An 18,122-nucleotide genomic window follows, 5' to 3' on the forward strand; every position below is an offset into this window, starting at 1 on the left:
TACGTGCTTTATACAGGGACTTCCACAGGCTTTTCAACAGCGCTGCGGACCGCGGGGGGGGGCAGTGTTTTGGAAATGACAGTCTTCATTACAAAGCTTTCTTCGTTATGAATTAGCATACATGTTTTTATTGAACATTTGAAGAACTAGCAAAAAAAACCAGAAACTGTTGTAGAGGACATAAAGTCAGAGATAGAAACGACAAGGAGCAGGTGCATCTAGTACAGGTAGAGCTGCTGCAAAAACCCACAGAGCTCAGCAGCCAGCGCAACAAATTCTGGATCCTTTGCTTTTAGTTAGCAGTTAGCATTAGCAGCACATCCTGCGTCCGATGTGAAAGGACCTTTATGCTGCGCACTGTGACTCACAGCAATGGTCCCGGGTCAGCCCTGACTTTGTGTTAAACTAATCCTAAAGTAATAATGGTATTTCTAACCACTGACATACCACAACTTTATCCTTTCAACAGCTGCTGAAAGTAAGGGGACCTAGCTGCTATCGGATATTTATATAGAGATCCTCCAGCTTCAAACTGTATTACCCTTCAAGGACCTGCAGTTCAAAAAAGTGCCCCTCCGACAGCCAAACCCATCTGTTCTCTGATTGGATTGTTACATTTGTGATTGACATGACATTGACCAATCAGATGACAGGAAGAAAAATAGGGTCAAAATTCGTACTTGTAACTTGCAGGGGGGTTTTTGGCTAAGTCCACACACAAATCTTTTTTACACATACAAATCTTTTTTACGCACGCACAAATTCTTTTTACACATACAAATCTTTTTTACGCACACACAAATTCTTTTTACACATACAAATCTTTTTTACACACACACAAATCTTTTTTACACATACAAATCTTTTTTACGCACGCACAAATTCTTTTTACACATACAAATCCTGATTTACAAGTACAAAATATTTATGACCACATTTTGAGCCCATACAAAGGCCGTTCAGCCTCGGGATTTACACTCGGCTCGACACGGATATGTGAAGAATGAAGGGAGCCTGCAGCGAAACGGAGAGCTAACCTCTGACTGAGTGCCCGTTTACTCAGTCTGACCACCTGTTGAAGGTAACGTGCTAACATGGCTAACGCTAGCATCACCCCACGTAGCCCCGTTATTTTAAGATCATCTTAGCTAATGAAAGTTTTACGTCGCAGCTGTACCAGCTCGCTACGTGTTTTGTAAGCTGCTGTGCTCTTCACAAATAAAGCTGGAAGCAGCTCAGACTGTTAGAACCAGCACTGAGGCCTGTTACATTTATACAGTGTTAGAGCAATGGCTGCAACCTACAGCCTTTAAACTAGCGATTAAAATGCTGACAGTAAACTCGTCAGTCCAGATGTTACCACATTACTTTGTGATACTTAGAGTTAAAACAACTGAGACAGGCTGATTAAAATAACAGCTGTCAGTTCTCTCATTCCTTATGTCAAGACTGGAGATCACACTACTGATTTCAGTTCATTTAATATGTGAGTGCACAGATTCATTCTCAACTGGACATAAATGATGATCAAAGGTTGTATATATGATGAATTCATCAAATCCCAGCCTCTAACAGTGCGCTGAATCTTAGCTTTGAATGTCCAGTATATTCTAATCAGTGCAATTTAAGCATTCACTGAACCTACAATATCTACACCTGTGTGGCAAATATGTGGTAAAGATACAGATAATGAAGTTTAATTATTAATACAATATACATCATGAAAAATGAAAGCTGAAATTGATTCAGTTTAGTACTTTTCTCTGTATGTTCTGTGATTATAAAGGCCTTAAATTCTGTGATATATACTGTAAATGATTTTCACAGAGGTCTTAAAGTACTTAAATCACTGCTGATACTCTGGTTGTTTATATTTTCATGTTTTTGTGTCTGTAGGGCTGTTTGATGACGATTTGGACTCCTCTGGGTGATGAGGACACACCCACATCTGTTCCATACTGCAGCCATGGATGGTGTTACAGCTCTGAGTCCGCTTTGGGCCATCAGATGCACACACTGGAAAACCAGCGCCTGTACTTCATGCAGGAGAGATGACCTCAGTGATGTAGGTTCATAAGCAAGTTCAAACATTTCTGGCCTCTTATCACTTAGATTTCTTAATCTTAAAAGTGAATGCATTTAAAGCAGGAACTGCACACCTAGCCATCAGAAGTTTGGCAGCATGAGTACTGTAAAGTTTTGTAGGGCCCTTGTTAAAAATTCCACAAGCACCACACCACATTTGTCATATACAGTTCCATTTTGTACAGTACATTGTTGAAATTATAAACTATATATTCTAGTTATCCACTTGTCAGTAATTTTTGAGTAAATGGATGTCAGTGATAAATCAGTGGTGATTCACCTGCAAATGTTTTTAACAAACTTTGTTTTTTGTAGAATTCATCAGCAGCTGTGAAGAGATGTATTTGAATATCTTCTGGTTCCACTTTTCTTAACCTGGAAGCTGAGGATGGCTAATTCCTGACAAGGACACACACCTCAGCGCTTATCATGGGTGTTACATCCTCTGCGCAGCAATTCCAGAGAAAACGAGAGAGCAACGACCACACATTAAGACCAGACAGAAATCTGTCCCTTTCTGGCAGCTGTGGAAACTTCCAATAAGAAAGTTTGCATTCTTAGAACAATGCTGGGTCATGTGTGATGTGTCATTATATGAGGATATTACATTTTAACTTAATTCTGCTCAATTAAGTGTTTTGTTCGTTGATCCAATATGGCAGCTTTTTATTGTGCTCCAAGTTAAAACTCATTGTCCTCATGAGCACAGCATCTAACAACTCTCCTTAAAAAAGTCGATTGACTTTAACTGGACACAATGGTTTCCAGTGGGAGATACATTCATCACTCATCCGTGACACTGGAGAAGTCACCTGAGTGAGTGATAAAGCAATTTTCCATGGAAAATCCAGAGGAACTAAACTTTGTTGTTGTTTCTTTGGGCTCAATTTCAGCTCTAGCAGCATCTCTCAGAAGAAAACCGTTTTGCAAATAATCAGATAAAAAGATTGTTGAACTAGGTGGTATTCTCTGGAGTTTAAGACCAAAACTGAACTCAAACAGTGAATTGACATTAGACTGGAATTCATAAGATGAATAGAAATACTGCTGAAGCTGAATGATTCATTCATGTGTATATATATGACTTTTTTTCCCCCCAATTCACCAGGTCTGTAAAGTTCAGTATGACTGTGGTACATGATACAAAAGAATAAATACAGAAGAATAAAAACTTTATGTGAATAACTTTACTCTTCTTAAAAATAACTCATAAAACAAGTAAAAGTACAAATGTGTACAAGTTAGAGACTTCCTCAGTAAGTTTACACTCTTTTGGAGTGATTTTAATTGTGTGTTAAAGAGAAAGAGATTAGGAGGTAAAGTAGAGGATGCAGAGTCAATCATCACTGAGGTCATCTCTCCTGCATGAAGTACAGGCGCTGGTTTTCCAGTGTGTGCATCTGATGGCCCAAAGCTGACTCAGAGCTGTAACACCATCCATGGCTGCAGTATGGAACAGATGTGGGTGTGTCCTCATCTCCCAGAGGAGTCCAAATCGTCATCAAACAGCCCTACAGACACAAAAACGTGAAAATATAAACAACCAGAGTATCAGCAGTGATTTAAGTACTTTAAGACCTCTGTGAAAATCATTTACAGTATATATCACAGAATTTAAGGCCTTTATAATCACAGAACATACAGAGAAAAGTACTAAACTGAATCAATTTCAGCTTTCATTTTTCATGATGTATATTGTATTAATAATTAAACTTCATTATCTGTATCTTTACCACATACTTGCCACACAGGTGTAGATATTGTAGGTTCAGTGAATGCTTAAATTGCACTGATTAGAATATACTGGACATCCAAAGCTAAGATTCAGCGCACTGTGTTAGAGGCTGGGATTTGATGAATTCATCATATATACAACCTTTGATCATCATTTATGTCTAGCTGAGAATGAATCTGTGCACTCACATATTAAATGAACTGAAATCAGTAGTGTGATCTCCAGTCTTGACATAAGGAATGAGAGAACTGACAGCTGTTATTTTAATCAGCCTGTCTCAGTTGTTTTAACTCTAAGTATCACAAAGTAATGTGGTAACATCTGGACTGACGAGTTTACTGTCAGCATTTTAATCGCTAGTTTAAAGGCTGTAGGTTGCAGCCATTGCTCTAACACTGTATAAATGTAACAGGCCTCAGTGCTGGTTCTAACAGTCTGAGCTGCTTCCAGCTTTATTTGTGAAGAGCACAGCAGCTTACAAAACACGTAGCGAGCTCGTACAGCTGCGACGTAAAATTTTCATAAGCTAAAATGACCTTAAAATAACGGGCTACGTGGGGTGATGCTAGCGTTAGCCATGTTAGCACGTTACCTTCAACAGGTGGTCAGACTGAGTAAACGGGCACTCAGTCAGAGGTTAGCTCTCCGTTTCGCTGCAGGCTCCCTTCATTCTTCACATATCCGTGTCGAGCCGAGTGTAAATCCCGAGGCTGAACGGCCTTTGTACAAGCACACACGCTTCGTAGCAGGGCGAAGCTATGAGCTAGAAAAATCCAGGCTGGCAGACAGCCTGTGTCTGACCAACCAATCAGAGAGCTCCTTACATCCCACGGTGTGGCTAATTTGAATAGCAGCAGGATTTTTAAAATGAAGTTGTTAATCCAACTGCTAATCCAACTGCTAATCCACATGTTAATCCCTGAGCGAACAGGAAAGGGAAATGGATTTTGAAATGCAGTTTATTAAAGTGCAATTCGAAAAAGGTTTTTGAAATGCAGTTTATTAAAGTGGAATTCGAAAAAGGTTTTTGAAATGCAGTTTATTAAAGTGGAATTCGAAAATGTTTTTTGAAATGCAGTTTATTAAAGTGCAATTCGAAAATGTTTTTATTAAAGTGGAATTCGAAAAAGGTTTTTGAAATGCAGTTTATTAAAGTGCAATTCGAAAATGTTTTTTGAAATGCAGTTTATTAAAGTGGAATTCGAAATGTTTTTTGAAATGCAGTTTACTAAAGTGCAATTCGAAAATGATTTTATTAAAGTGGAATTCGAAAAAGGTTTTTGAAATGCAGTTTATTAAAGTGGAATTCGAAAATGTTTTTTGAAATGCAGTTTATTAAAGTGCAATTCGAAAATGTTTTTTGAAATGCAGTTTATTAAAGTGCAATTCGAAAATGTTTTTATTAAAGTGGAATTCGAAAAAGGATTTTGAAATGCAGTTTATTAAAATTAAGCACAGAATTTTTTATTTCGATGCGCGTGGCTCTTGTGGTCCTCCATATTCTTGATGATACCCAACAAGTTTGAAGCAGAAATATTGTTTCAGTGACAAGTTATGGTAATGGCCTGTATTTGTATAGCGCTTTACTAGTCCCTAAGGACCCCAAAGCACTTAAGTTATAGGCCACAATCACTTTTTGGCCGGTTGGAAATTGCATATTATCGGTTTTATTTTTTCCTTAAAGATTATCCAGCAGTTCTAAGGGACTGTTTGATATATAATATTTGACACATGACCCATCTGAATGACATGCAGCAAGTTTGAAGCGGAAATAGTATTTCAGTGACAAGATATAGGCTGCAATCACTTTTTGGCAGGCTGGAAATGGCATATTATCAATGTTAATGTTCCTTTAAAAGTTATTCAGCATTTCTTAGAGACTGATTGGGATATGATGTGCCACATATGATTCTTTTGGATGATAACCAACAAGTTTGAAGCAGAAATATTGTTTCAGTGACAAGATATAGTCCATAATCACTTTTTGGCAGGCTGAAAATGGCATATTATCAATGTTAATGTTCCTGTACAAGTTATTCAGCAGTTCTTGGAGAGTTTTTTGGATATAATTTAGTTTAAAAGAAAAAGGAAAAAAAGAAACTAGTAATATTAAACAATTGTCACACCTTATTAACTGCATCCAGAGGGAGATGGTGGTTTATAAAAGATTAGATTATAGCCAATCTACACCACATGCATTTCAGAGTTTCGTGGCTCAAGAGTTGGGCGTTCGCCTTGTAATCGGAAGGTTGCCGGTTCGAGCCCCAGCTCGGACAGTCTCGGTCGTTGTGTCCTTGGGCAAGACACTTCACCCGTTGCCTACTGGTGGTGGTCAGAGGGCCCGGTGGCGCCAGTGTCCGGCAGCCTCGCCTCTGTCAGTGCGCCCCAGGGTGGCTGTGGCTACTATGTAGCTTGCCATCACCAGTGTGTGAATGTGTGTGTGAGAATGGGTGGATGTCTGGATATGTAAAGCGCTTTGGGGTCCTTAGGGACTAGTAAAGCGCTATATAAATACAGGCCATTTACCATTTACCATAATATATGACATGTAACCCTTCTGGAATATATCCAACAAGTTTGAAGCCGAAATATTGTTTCAGTGACAAGTTGTAGGCCACAATCACTTTTTGGTAGCGTTAAAATGCCATGTTCTCAGTCGTTATTCTGAACAAACAAGAGAGAGTCATGGTGATACTGGCACAATAGGTCTTTATCGAATAGTAGTTAAAACAATAGTCTTATAACAAATATGAACAACAAGAGTAGACATACTAAACCTGTAGGCATTAATTATTCCATCGTGATGCGTGTAGTCATTCGTGACAGCGCTACACACTGAAAGCAACCTTCTGATAAGCGTCACAATTCGGTTACAAGAAACTTTAAAGTTCCATAAATGCATACCTTTGCCTTATAACAAAGGCATAAATGTTTTTTTTGGTTTTTTTTTTTTTTTTTTTTTTTTCCCCCACGTTATATCAGTGGCACGGAAGTAGCTGGCAACGCAAGTAATCCGGGCGCTGCAGCTTTAAGTAGCTGCGCGCGCTCCCGCGGACGGCAATCACTTTTTGGCACAACACCTGTTATGGGAGTCGGCTGGCGTGCATATTGATTGACTGGATGATATCCTGCGCAAATTTGCGTAACTTCCCTAAACCCAACACCCCCTAGAATTACTGGCTTTTTTATTTTCTGGTGCAAGTCCCGAGGTGTTAAGCACCCCTGCTGAGATTTTCACAGGTTGTCAGCTTGTTTCTCCTACAGCTTTTGTTGTACAAACCACCCGTTGTCCTTGAGGCCTGGCACATTTGCATTTGCTCACTCAGAGTTGCTCAGATCCAAGGCAGGCCAAACCTCTGTGTTACAACTTTCAGAAATGCCTGCCGTATCTATACAAAATATCCCACACATTGACTGACCTGCAAATATAAAAGACACACATTCACACCTTCCTTGACTCTCAGCACAGATCTTCCATTGTTCCATCGTCACTGTGTATGTGACGGAGTGGCATTGCTTGCCTACAGCACAGTGCTGTGCATAAAAGCAGACCGACCCAGGCCGGAGAATCATTTCTTGTTCGCATTTCTGAGAACGCACATCAGGATGGCCTCCGTATCACTGCCACGCAGGAAGAACCTCTCCACGCAACAGGCTTTGGCCTTACTTCGGGAAATGGACGAAGCAGATTCTGATGGAGGAGAGGTTTCATTTGTCCAGCAGGCCACTGATACCTCTTCAGAAGAATCTGAAAATGAGACGGAACAAGAACCCAACATGCCTCCACGGAAGAGGCCCCGTGGTACTGGGAAGCCCAGCCAGAACCACACGGCAAAAGACGGCACTGTGTGGGTTGAGGAGGACATTGGAATGCCCAGTGCAGAAGCAAATCGTTCGTGCTTCACTGCGCAAGCTGGACCCACAGAGTCTGCTAAGGTTTGTCACTGCCATATTAGATATGATATTTATATAAACCCATTTAGAGTGAGGTTCATGTAAATTTACCATTTTCTATTTGTTTATCTTCCGACAGCGTAAAGTTACAAGTGTGCTCCAAAGCTTCCTTTGCCTGTTAGACGTGGGAATGCTGCAGACCATCAGAGAGTGCACGGTACATCAAGCCCGCAGAACAGAGCCGGACTGGAATTTGGCAGTTCATGAACTTATGGCATCCATTTCAATCCTGTTTGTAAGAGCAATCATGTGTCCTGTTGGTGCCATTGTGGATTGCTGGTCAGAAAGTTTTCTGGTGCCACTAATCAAAGAGACAATGCCCCGAGAGATTAATTTCAATTATGCAACACCTTCGATTTGATGACAGGGACACGTGGGCAGAACGGGTGAAAACAGACAAATTTGCAGTGATCTCCGACATCTGGACACGCTTCAACGAGAACTGTGCTAAGAGTTTCACTCCAGGGGAACACATGACCATAGATGAACAGCTGTTCCCTACCAAGGTTCGTTGTCCATTCACACAGTATATTGCAACCAAGCCAGACAAATTTGGGATCAAGTTCTGGATGGCCACGGATTTGGACACCAAATATGTCTGCAGTGCATCTCCTTACTTGGGAAAGGACCCCAGTCATCAGAAGGGAGAGAGGCTGGCAGAGAACGTGGTCATGAAACTGATGGAGCAGTTTTTGGATGGTGGAAGAAATGTCACAACGGACAATTTCTTTACTTCACTGTCACTGTCGCACAGACTGCTGCAGCGCAAAACAACATTACTGGGCACGGTGAATAAAGTCCGGCGTGAACTTCCTCAACTTGCAAAAGATACTGCAAAGCGAGAGGTATTCTCCACTTCAGTGCTTAGAAGTGGCAGTGTCTCCTTGACAATTTATGCACCTAAAAAAAAACAAGACTGTGTGTGTTCTAAGTTCCATGCACCAAGACGTGACGGCAGAAAGAGGAAACCCAACACGATCACAGACTACAACCACATGAAGGTATGTGAATGTGTGTACAATTTTACACCAGTGCTACAATGTTTTCTGATGTGTGCTATACAGGCCTATAGAAAAAACATATACTCATGACTCTCTCGCTCTGCTTTTACAGTGTGGTGTAGACGTGTTGGACCAAATGGCACGGATGTATTCTGTAAGATCAGCAACACGCAGGTGGCCAGTAGCGGTTTTCTACAATATGCTGGACCTGGCGGCAGTGAATGCCTACATTTTGTACAAGGCATGTACAGGGTGGACAGGCAAAAGAAGATTGTTTCTGCGTCTTCTAGCTCAGCAACTTCGTAGCAGATTCATGCAGCACAAGGAAATCTTAGCACAGAGGCAGGCTGCTGCAGCTGCTGTGCCAGGGACTGTAAAGACAACGCAGTGCCAGGTGCAAGAGAGCTGCAACAGGAATCGCAGCAGATTTACCTGTGCAACATGTAAGAAATTCACCTGTGCCAAATGCAGGGATGATGGACACTGGGTCTGCAAACGCTGTAAAGTTTGAAACACTGAAATAAAACAGACTTGTGTACCCATATATTGTGAATGTCTGTCTTTTGTATGTAGGTTGTAACACAGAGGTTTGGCCTGCCTTGGATCTGAGTAAACAAATGCCAATGTTATATATACACACACACACACACACACACACACACACACACACACACACACACACACACACACACACACACACACACAGCAAATCTGCATTTATTTGTCCCACAAGTGGAAAATCTGCATTGTCATTGCAAAAAAGTGGACAGAGCAAGGTATAGAAAGTGCACTATACAAACATTTTTTTTTATGTGTGTGTGTGTATAACTAGACTTTATGCATATTATATAAGGTGTGGCTATATAAATATATGTACAACTCTGTGTATATAGGTTTATGGACAGGCATGCAGGCAGGTAAGGAAGGAAAGTAGCCTTGCAGGGAAGGAAAAACTTGAATCTCTCATGGTTAGGGGTTGGGGGAGGGTGTGTTTGCACAACAAAAGCAGGAGAACAATGGAGCTGAAGACCTGTGAAAATATCAGCGGGGTGCCAAGAGGTGTTAAGGTCGGGGGGAATTTACGCAAATTTGCGCAGGCCAGTAAATCTAGTAGTAGGGACTTGCACCAGGGGAAAAAAGGCTCAGTAATTCTAGTGTTAATTTATAGTCGGGCAGACGGCAAGTTGCAGCAATACGGCAATTCCGTTTGCTCCAGATTTTAAAGTTTTATCTAGATTGTATGTTGTTTTTCTGTTGTTTTTGATTTGTAGTTTGGGTTTTTGTTACGCCACTGGTGGGAGGCCCTTTTTCTAGCTGCAGATCACCAGTGTGGTCCTGCAGTTGGGTTATCCCCCAGCGTTCCATATTAGTTTTGTTGTAATATATTAAAATTTTCTTTGTTTCTTTTATTCAGATGCGGAGCGCCGACGTGGAGGAGACTAGGGTGCTTTGGTCGTGGGATCCTTTGAGTGTACACACCTGCCTTGTTTAGTTTATTAGTGTGAGTGTGTGATAGTGTGCTGCACTTGTTTTCTTTTCTTTTTTTTAGTTTGTGCGTGGCATCCCTGCCCCTCCACTGGTAAGCCTCAGCTCTGAATACCTCTTTTAAGCATATTTGTACATTGATATTTATGATTGTGCTTTTATACGTTGTTTTAAATAATTATTAATAAATTGTTAAACTGTTTTATCATTGAACCTCGTCTCTGTACTGAGTATAGCGAACCTAAGTGCCTTTTTGGTGATTTAGTGTTACTTCCAGTATTCTCTGGGTGAAATTCCCAGGGTGGCGTTGTCTTTTAAACTGTGAAGAGTATTTACTTTATTCCCACCTCGTGCTGCCACATTAACTAACATAAACTAATGTAATGCTATTGGCAGTCTAATGACAGCAACTGTCATGTTACGTACTGACAGAAGATAGCGCTAAACATGTTTTTAAAACTTTGAGTACTTAATTCCTAAATCCAGGTACACAGTGTAACAACCGTTGTTGCGGCATAGCACCACTAGGGGATGTCTTTCCACTTGTGGTAGGAGAGGAGACCCCTAGAGAGTGTGCGGCCCATAGCCATTAGAGACAAGCATGTTGCTGTCTCCTCACCTGTGAGTGAGGAAGACCTTACCCTTGTAACAGTATAACTCAGGTACCTGTGTTCAGGACATCTAGACCAGCTATAGTACTGCCTCGGAGACCTGGCTAGTATAGTCTTGTTAGTTATTGGTACCTGACTAGCCTCTGAGTGGTCTGATTAACTTCCTGGTGCACACCCGCTAGCCCTGCTTGCCGCTCTACACCCAAGAGATCACTGTTACTACAGACAGTGTTACATCTATGTCAGTTTTTGAGAGCAGGGTGTTGCTGCATCAGAAGGCGATATGGCAGGTGATGGTTGCTCATGTGGCAGATGTGGCCAAACCATTGCAGTCGTCCCTTCTGGATCAGCTCTTCCTGGCTTCCTGGTGACATTGGGCTGCTGGTGACATTGACTACGTATCACGCTGTTGCTGAGATGGTCACAGAGGGACAATTGGAGAATCTGACGCAAACAGCGCATTTGGAAGACCTCGAGTTTGTTGAGGTCGTGCTTGAGGATGACCCAGACCGCAGATCCATAGAGAAGAATGGGCAATACCAGTGTGCATTACAGGCAGATTTTGGTGATGAGGGTGACGTTTGTGTTCTTCCAGATTCACCATCGGAGGGAGGCAAAAGCCGCCAATTGACCGATTCTTGACTGTATTTCAGCTATTGATGCCACTTTCTTTTCTTGCACCAGTGAGCCGAAGTATTTGGATTCCTGCGCTTGTTCAATTTTCACGCCTTTGAGATGCACGGTGCCTGGCGACCCGTCAGTAGTAAGGTCTTCTCGAAACTGATCTGGTGGCCATATGGTTGAGCAAATTGGGCGACGTCGTGAAGGATGCTTTCCTCTGCAATTTTTTGCTCTTCTTCATCCACTTCATCTAGATCAGCTAGTAGGGCAAAACAATTCAACAAAGCAAGTTGGAATTCTTGGCGGCGTCCATTGTCTGTGAGCTGTTTCCTGTCCAGCCTGGGCGACCTAGGTGACGTCCACTTAGCGTGCTGGAGTTTCAAGGTAGTGATCGGAGCCACAGTCTAAATGAGGACAACCATCTGGGGTGGGAAAAAATTATTTTAAGACTGTGGCTTAAATGTAAAACTAAAGTTTACCAGTTACATAGAGCAAGTAAGATTTTAATGTTTTGCTCAGCTTGGGTCTCATTTTCTCTTCCTGCTAAACAGATGTTACACTTTAACACTTCCTCTGTTAAAGCTTTGAGATCCTCTGAAGTCAAATTAGTTCATCATCAGCCTAAAATTTTCAAACTAATAAACGATGTAACCAAAGCAAACTATGTTACACTCCAACCTTTATTTCACTTTAATGATTTCAGATCCCTAGCTAGCTAGAAAAAAGCAGGTTTTGATTATCACTCATTTCTGTTCCACAGAGGAATGGTATTCTTTTGCTTTAGTCTTTTTTTCTTTTCTTTTTTTTTTTACTTGTTCTATTAGCTGTGTATCAAGGATTTTTACAGCATGTTCAACAATTCTGCTTTTCCTGTCTCAGAGTTCAGACTGCAGAGACATAAAGCCAACAATTATTTTCCAAATGAGTTATATTTAATCTGATGGAATATTTTTTCTTTCTTTTTTTTTGTCTTTTTAGTTTTTATCAGGATGCAGCAACAGAGAGCAGAGTGCTCTAAACATAGTTGTGTGTCCATGAAAAGTGAGCAGTCTATGGATAAACCTGCTGTGTTTAAAGATGAACAACATCCCGATGTACGGTAAGCATTAAATATATATAAAAAGTTTACCTTGATTAGAGCAGGGATATAAAACAAAGTGTTGAGGAACCAGGACAAAGTAGTGTGGCAGCTTAGTGTGTTATCAATGGCATACGTGGTGACTCTGGTTCCAGCTGCCTTCAGATCATTAGCAATCTCCTCCTGTGTAGTTTTGAGCTCATCCACCACCTTTCTTCTAATCATCCTCACCCAATAAGGCAAGATCTTGCATGGAGCTCCAGACTGACGGGGACTGTTGGGAGGATTCGGCATCACCTGATCTAGGACTAACTCTATGCTTTATCAAAAAGGAGTGTTTTCATCCTATTAAAAGTAGTCTAGTAAGGGTGTCTGTCAGCTCCCAAACTATCAGCTGGTTCCACAAAAGAAAGGTGAAGACTCTGCCTCCTATTGTTCCTATAAATACTGTACGGAACCACAAGTACTCTAAGATTGCAGTGTATATATGGCTCCTTTTGGTGGTGTGTGGGTTTTTTTTTTTTTTGTTTTTGTTTTTTGGTTTTTTTTTTGGGGGGGGGGGTGATGTGGTACTGTGAGGTCTTTAAGATAAGATCGGGCCTGATTATTCAAGGCCTTGTTTGTGAGGAGTAGAATTTAAAATTTGATTATAGATTTAACAGGATGCCACTGAAAAGAATCTAATATGCGAGATGTGTTCTCAAGGTCAAGCTTTTTCCATTTACATTTTGCTCTTCCCCTCATATGGAGTGAAGTAGCAAGTGCAGTAAGCATTTTTGGTTTTCATTCCCACATCACCAACTGTTAGTGTCCCCTCCTTTATAGCCTGGTTGTAGCTCATAGTCTTATTCCCTCAAGTGAGGAAACACGTCTCGTGGAATTTTGTAAATAAAGTCTGCAACACTGAAAGAGCTGTGATCAAACTATTTAATACTGCACACAGGAGAACACACAGACACATCAAAACATAACAAGTTCATAGTAATGGGCGTTCTAACCTCGGGGCATTGCAGCGCCCCTTTTATAACATTGCACAAACTCTGTGTATCTTTTCAGTTACGACAGTCTTTTGTCCAACCCGGGCTGTTGCTGAACAGAAGACTCCCACTATCTTCATGAGCTTCATCCTTCTGAGCAAAACAGTTAGCAGATAACATAGTGGAACATTGTTAGGCCTAGCTAAGCAGTTTTCACAAGGTCATGTTGACACATACTTGCTTCATCTTAAGCAGGCAAAGGTTATAAAAAAAAAAAAAAAAATCATACAGTAAGATTCTAAACACATAAATCTAAACGTAAGGATGAACTAGATTTTTTCCATAACACAAGTATGTTGTGTCCACCTTTAGCAGGAAAAGGTTTCTTGCATATTTTGAAAAAATATTGCTTTGTTGTAAATCTGACCTCTTGTAGTTCCCTACTAGGTCGTCATTGGAGACTAGCATGTGGCATGCCTAAATATTTATACCAATATTAACACAATTTAATATGATATTTCATCTCTAAACAGCCAACCTAACATGTCTAACCTTATGATCCATCATGGTGTAAAACCTTTTCAGTAGGCTTCTGATGGCTGTACTCTTTGCATGATGCTCTGCAGATCAATACTCTTGATGCGGCAAAGCCTCTATGCTCTACATGTATAAAGCAAGCTCTCCTTGCTTCTGACAATGATCCACCAGCTTCTTATATTTCCTGTACAGAGCTATGTCACATTGTGTCCTTCCTTTGAAGGGTAAACAGCAGTAGCTTTGCACATCCTCATGTCTGGAAAACTCTCTGAAAAAATCTCATCATTTGCTTCTTAAAACGTTCTGCACAGAGTTGAATCATTAAGTTCCCTTAAACATTATGTTTTTTCCACAGACTTCTGCAGAAGAGCTCAAATGTTTCCGGGGATCTGTCTGCTTTGGGGGAGCGTAAACAGTTAAATACCATATTTTGGGTGGGTATATATCGAAACTTACTTTTCAGCTATTAAAATAGTCCACAATTCTCTGTTTAGACTTGCAGGCTTTTAGACTCTGCAGTCTGCCAGTTTAAATTAAAAATTAAGTTTCTTTCATTTCCAGATGCTCAAGTCAGAAATTTTTACTTTCATTCGGAAAGAGCTAGAGAAGATGCAAAAGCTTCTGAGCTCAGATTGTCCAGAACACTTTGAAAATCAGTTGAAGGATGGGGATTTCTTGGAGGATGAGGACGAGGAGAGCAGCAGCACCAGAGATGCATTTTTGAGGATCACAACGCACTTTCTGAGGAGAATGAAACAGGAGCAGTTGGCTGACTGTCTACAGAATAGTAAGCAGATTTCTCTAAAGATTTTAGTTACTAGATACATTGAATATTTATTAATCTGTAAGCAGATAGACCAACTTATGTTCAAACACTCATTCTTTAGTAGACTGAAACGTTAGACTATTTACAGAATAATTTATTAATCAATCTTATTTGGTTTTGTTTGTTTTTCAGAAACTTTGACTGCAGTTTGTCAGCGTAAACTTAAATCTAAGCTGAAAAAGAAATTCCAGTGTGTATTTGAAGGGATTGCTAAACCAGGAAACTCAACCCTTCTGAATCAGATCTACACAGAGCTCTACATCACAGAGGGAGGGACTGCAGAGGTCAACGATGAACATGAGGTCAGACAGATTGATTTGGCCTCCAGGAAACAAGACAGACCAGAAACAACAATCAGACAAGAAGATTTTTTTTAAAGCCTCAACTGGAAGAGATAAACCAATTAGAACATTTCTTACAAAGGGAGTTGCTGGCATTGGTAAAACAGTATTAACACAGAAGTTCACTCTGGATTGGGCAGAAGAGAAAAGCCAACCAGGACATCCAGTTCACATTTCCAATCACTTTTAGGGAGCTAAATGTGCTGAAAGAGAAGCAATTTAGCTTGGTGGAACTTGTTCATCACTTCTTTGCTGAAACCAAAGAAGCAGGAATCTGCAGCTTTGAAGATTTCAAGATTGTATTTATCTTTGATGGTCTGGATGAGTGTCGACTTCCTCTGGACTTCCACAACACTGAAATCCTAACTGACCCTAGAAAGTCCGCTTCAATGGATGTGCTGCTGACAAACCTCTTTAGGGGGAACCTCCTACCTAATGCTCACCTCTGGATAACCACACGACCTGCTGCAACCAGTCAGATCCCTCCTAGGTGTGTTGACATAGTAACAGAGGTCAGAGGGTTCACTGACCCACAGAAAGAGGAGTATTTCAGGAAGAGATTCAAAGATGAGGAGCAGGCCAGCAGGATCATCTCTCACATCAAGACATCACGGAGCCTCCACATCATGTGCCACATCCCAGTCTTCTGCTGGATCACTGCTACAGTTCTGGAGGATGCACTAAAAACCAGAGAGGGAGGAGAGCTGCCGAAGACCCTGACTGATATGTACATCCACTTCCTGGTGGTTCAGGCCAAAGTGAAGAAGGTCAAGTATGATGAAGGGGGTGAAACAGATCCACACTGGAATCCAAAGACCACAGCAATCATTGAGGCTCTGGGAAAACTGGCATTTGAACAGCTGCAGAAAGGAAACTTGATCTTCTATGAATCAGACCTGAGAGAGTGTGGAATTGACATCAGAACAGCTTCAGTTTACTCAGGAGTGTTCACACAGATCTTTAAAGAAGAGAGAGGACTGTACCAAGACAAGGTTTTCTGCTTCATCCATCTGAGCATTCAGGAGTTTCTGGCTGCTCTTCATGTCCATCTGACTTTCTTCAACACTGGAGTCAATCTGTTGCAAGATCAAGAAACAACCTCCAATACGTCTGAAATAAGAGAATGTACAGAGACGCACTTCTACCAAAGTACTGTTGACAAGGCCTTACTGAGTCCAAACGGACACCTGGACCTGTTTCTCCGCTTCCTCCTGGGTCTTTCCCTGCAGACCAATCAGGCTCTCCTACAAGACCTCCCAACACAGACAGGATGTAGTTTACAGACCAATCAGAAGGTGGTCCAGTATATCAAGGAGAAGCTCTGTGAGAATCTGTCTGCAGAAAGAATCATCAATATGTTCCACTGTCTGAATGAACTGAATGATCATTCTCTAGTGGAGGACATCCAACAGTCCCTGAGTTCAGGAAGTCTTTCCACAGATAAATTGTCTCCTGCTCAGTGGTCAGCTCTGGCCTTCATCTTGCTGTCATCAAAAAAAAAGCTGGATGTGTTCGACCTAAAGAAATACTCTGCATCAGAGGAAGCTCTTCTGAGGCTCCTGCCAGTGGCCAAAGCCTCCATCAAAGCTGTGTAATTTCACAAATATATTTACTGATTCTGATTTCAATCCTTTGTACACCTTAACATCACAGTATTTCTTTAAATAACTTTTACATTCATTAATGCAGTGGTTCCCAAACTTTTTTTGCTGGGCCCCCCTTTGTTTTACAAGAAAAATGTTCGCACCCCCCCGCCCTTCTCGCGCGTGCACGTGCGCACGCACACGCACCCACCCATATTTTGCTCCATTGTGGTTTATTTCACACCTCAAACATTTAGTAAACAATTAAGCAAATACAAGTAATCTGCAATAAATTACAGGTAGTAAGAAAATAAACTACTAACTCTTTTACGCTACATCCGCACCTACACTGCGTTGTTTTGTTTTTTTTTTTTAAACGCAGCTGTTTCGTCCACACGTAAACGGTGTTTTGATTCACCGAAAACGGAGATTTTTTTTAAAACTCCTTTTTTGCGTTTAAGTGTGGACGAGGAATACAGAGTTTGTCCCGCAACGTCAAAGGTATGCGCCTTTTTTTTTTTTCACGTCACGCTGTGCGCCACGTTATTGTTTACATGAGATGAATTGCAGAATGGCAGATAGTCAGAGACAAAATACTGTTAATCTATCTTCAGGTTTTACACGCTTACATACACACACGCAGTTACTGTCCCTCCATTTACAAAGGCAGAGGAGTCACGCTGTGATTATTTTACATGTAGTTGTTTTTTTCCTGTGTAATATTCAACATTGCTATCAATACATTTGTCAACAAATGCCTCTCTGTGCAAAATGGGTTTAAATACATAAACAACTGTGGGATACTGTTTGTCCGTGATTTAGACAGGGGGAACAAATTGTGGCAGGATCAGCCTGATGTTATTTTTATCCCGCTTTAACTTTACTGTATAAAGAGCTAACATCTCCAAAATGTCAGGAGTAGTTAGTCATTACAACAAGTGTTTGTGAACTAAAAATCAAGAATGTGGGATACTGTTTGTCCGTGATTTGTAGAGCCCAGCGCGTGCTCCCAACTCTGGGAAAACCAATTCTGCAGGGGAGACCTACCTTGGCACTTGTGCAGGTGAAACCAAAGGGAAGACATGCTTCACCATATTTTCTAGTCTTTGGCTTAGAATGAAGTTGGTTTGGAAACATATTCAGCGATGCTTCTTCTCCTGCTTTGCGTTTGTGTGGGCGCCCCGTGCTAGCAGTGTCCAAGCGTTGTTTTTTGTTTTTTCGCTTTTCATGCCGCGCCCCCCCTGCAATGGCTCTGCGCCCCCCCCCACACTTTGGGAAGGTCTGCATT

The 18,122-nt window shown here is 41.2% G+C and overlaps 1 protein-coding gene, 1 long non-coding RNA gene and 1 pseudogene across 2 annotated transcripts; all 3 read left to right on the plus strand.

Moving 5' to 3' along the window:
- The first annotated feature begins 2,006 nt into the window (after positions 1-2,006).
- Positions 2,007-2,572, plus strand: LOC112843717 (uncharacterized). Its single transcript, XR_003216184.1, has 2 exons — positions 2,007-2,065; positions 2,401-2,572. It is a non-coding gene; the product is annotated as an uncharacterized LOC112843717 (long non-coding RNA).
- A 4,628-nt stretch (positions 2,573-7,200) lies between these two features.
- Positions 7,201-11,242, plus strand: LOC100711385 (uncharacterized). Its single transcript, XM_025903259.1, has 3 exons — positions 7,201-7,756; positions 7,854-8,117; positions 11,054-11,242. The coding sequence occupies exons 1-3, from the start codon at positions 7,427-7,429 to the stop codon at positions 11,240-11,242; spliced, it is 783 nt and encodes a 260-aa protein (XP_025759044.1). The 5' UTR covers positions 7,201-7,426.
- Positions 10,284-16,846, plus strand: LOC112841706 (NLR family CARD domain-containing protein 3-like; annotated as a pseudogene).
- Positions 16,847-18,122: the final 1,276 nt, after the last annotated feature.

Source organism: Oreochromis niloticus, linkage group LG23 (assembly GCF_001858045.2).
Source record: "Oreochromis niloticus isolate F11D_XX linkage group LG23, O_niloticus_UMD_NMBU, whole genome shotgun sequence".
Classification (NCBI taxonomy): Eukaryota; Metazoa; Chordata; class Actinopteri; order Cichliformes; family Cichlidae; genus Oreochromis; species Oreochromis niloticus.

Excerpts from the sequence above, each read along its gene's own strand:
- LOC100711385 (XM_025903259.1), top strand. The coding sequence starts at position 7,427 with ATGGCCTCCGTATCACTGCCACGCAGGAAGAACCTCTCCACGCAACAG. Across the intron at positions 7,757-7,853 it reads GACCCACAGAGTCTGCTAAG|CGTAAAGTTACAAGTGTGCT; the intron begins GTTTGTCACTGC and ends ATCTTCCGACAG. Across the intron at positions 8,118-11,053 it reads GAGAGATTAATTTCAATTAT|CCCTGCTTGCCGCTCTACAC; the intron begins GCAACACCTTCG and ends CACACCCGCTAG.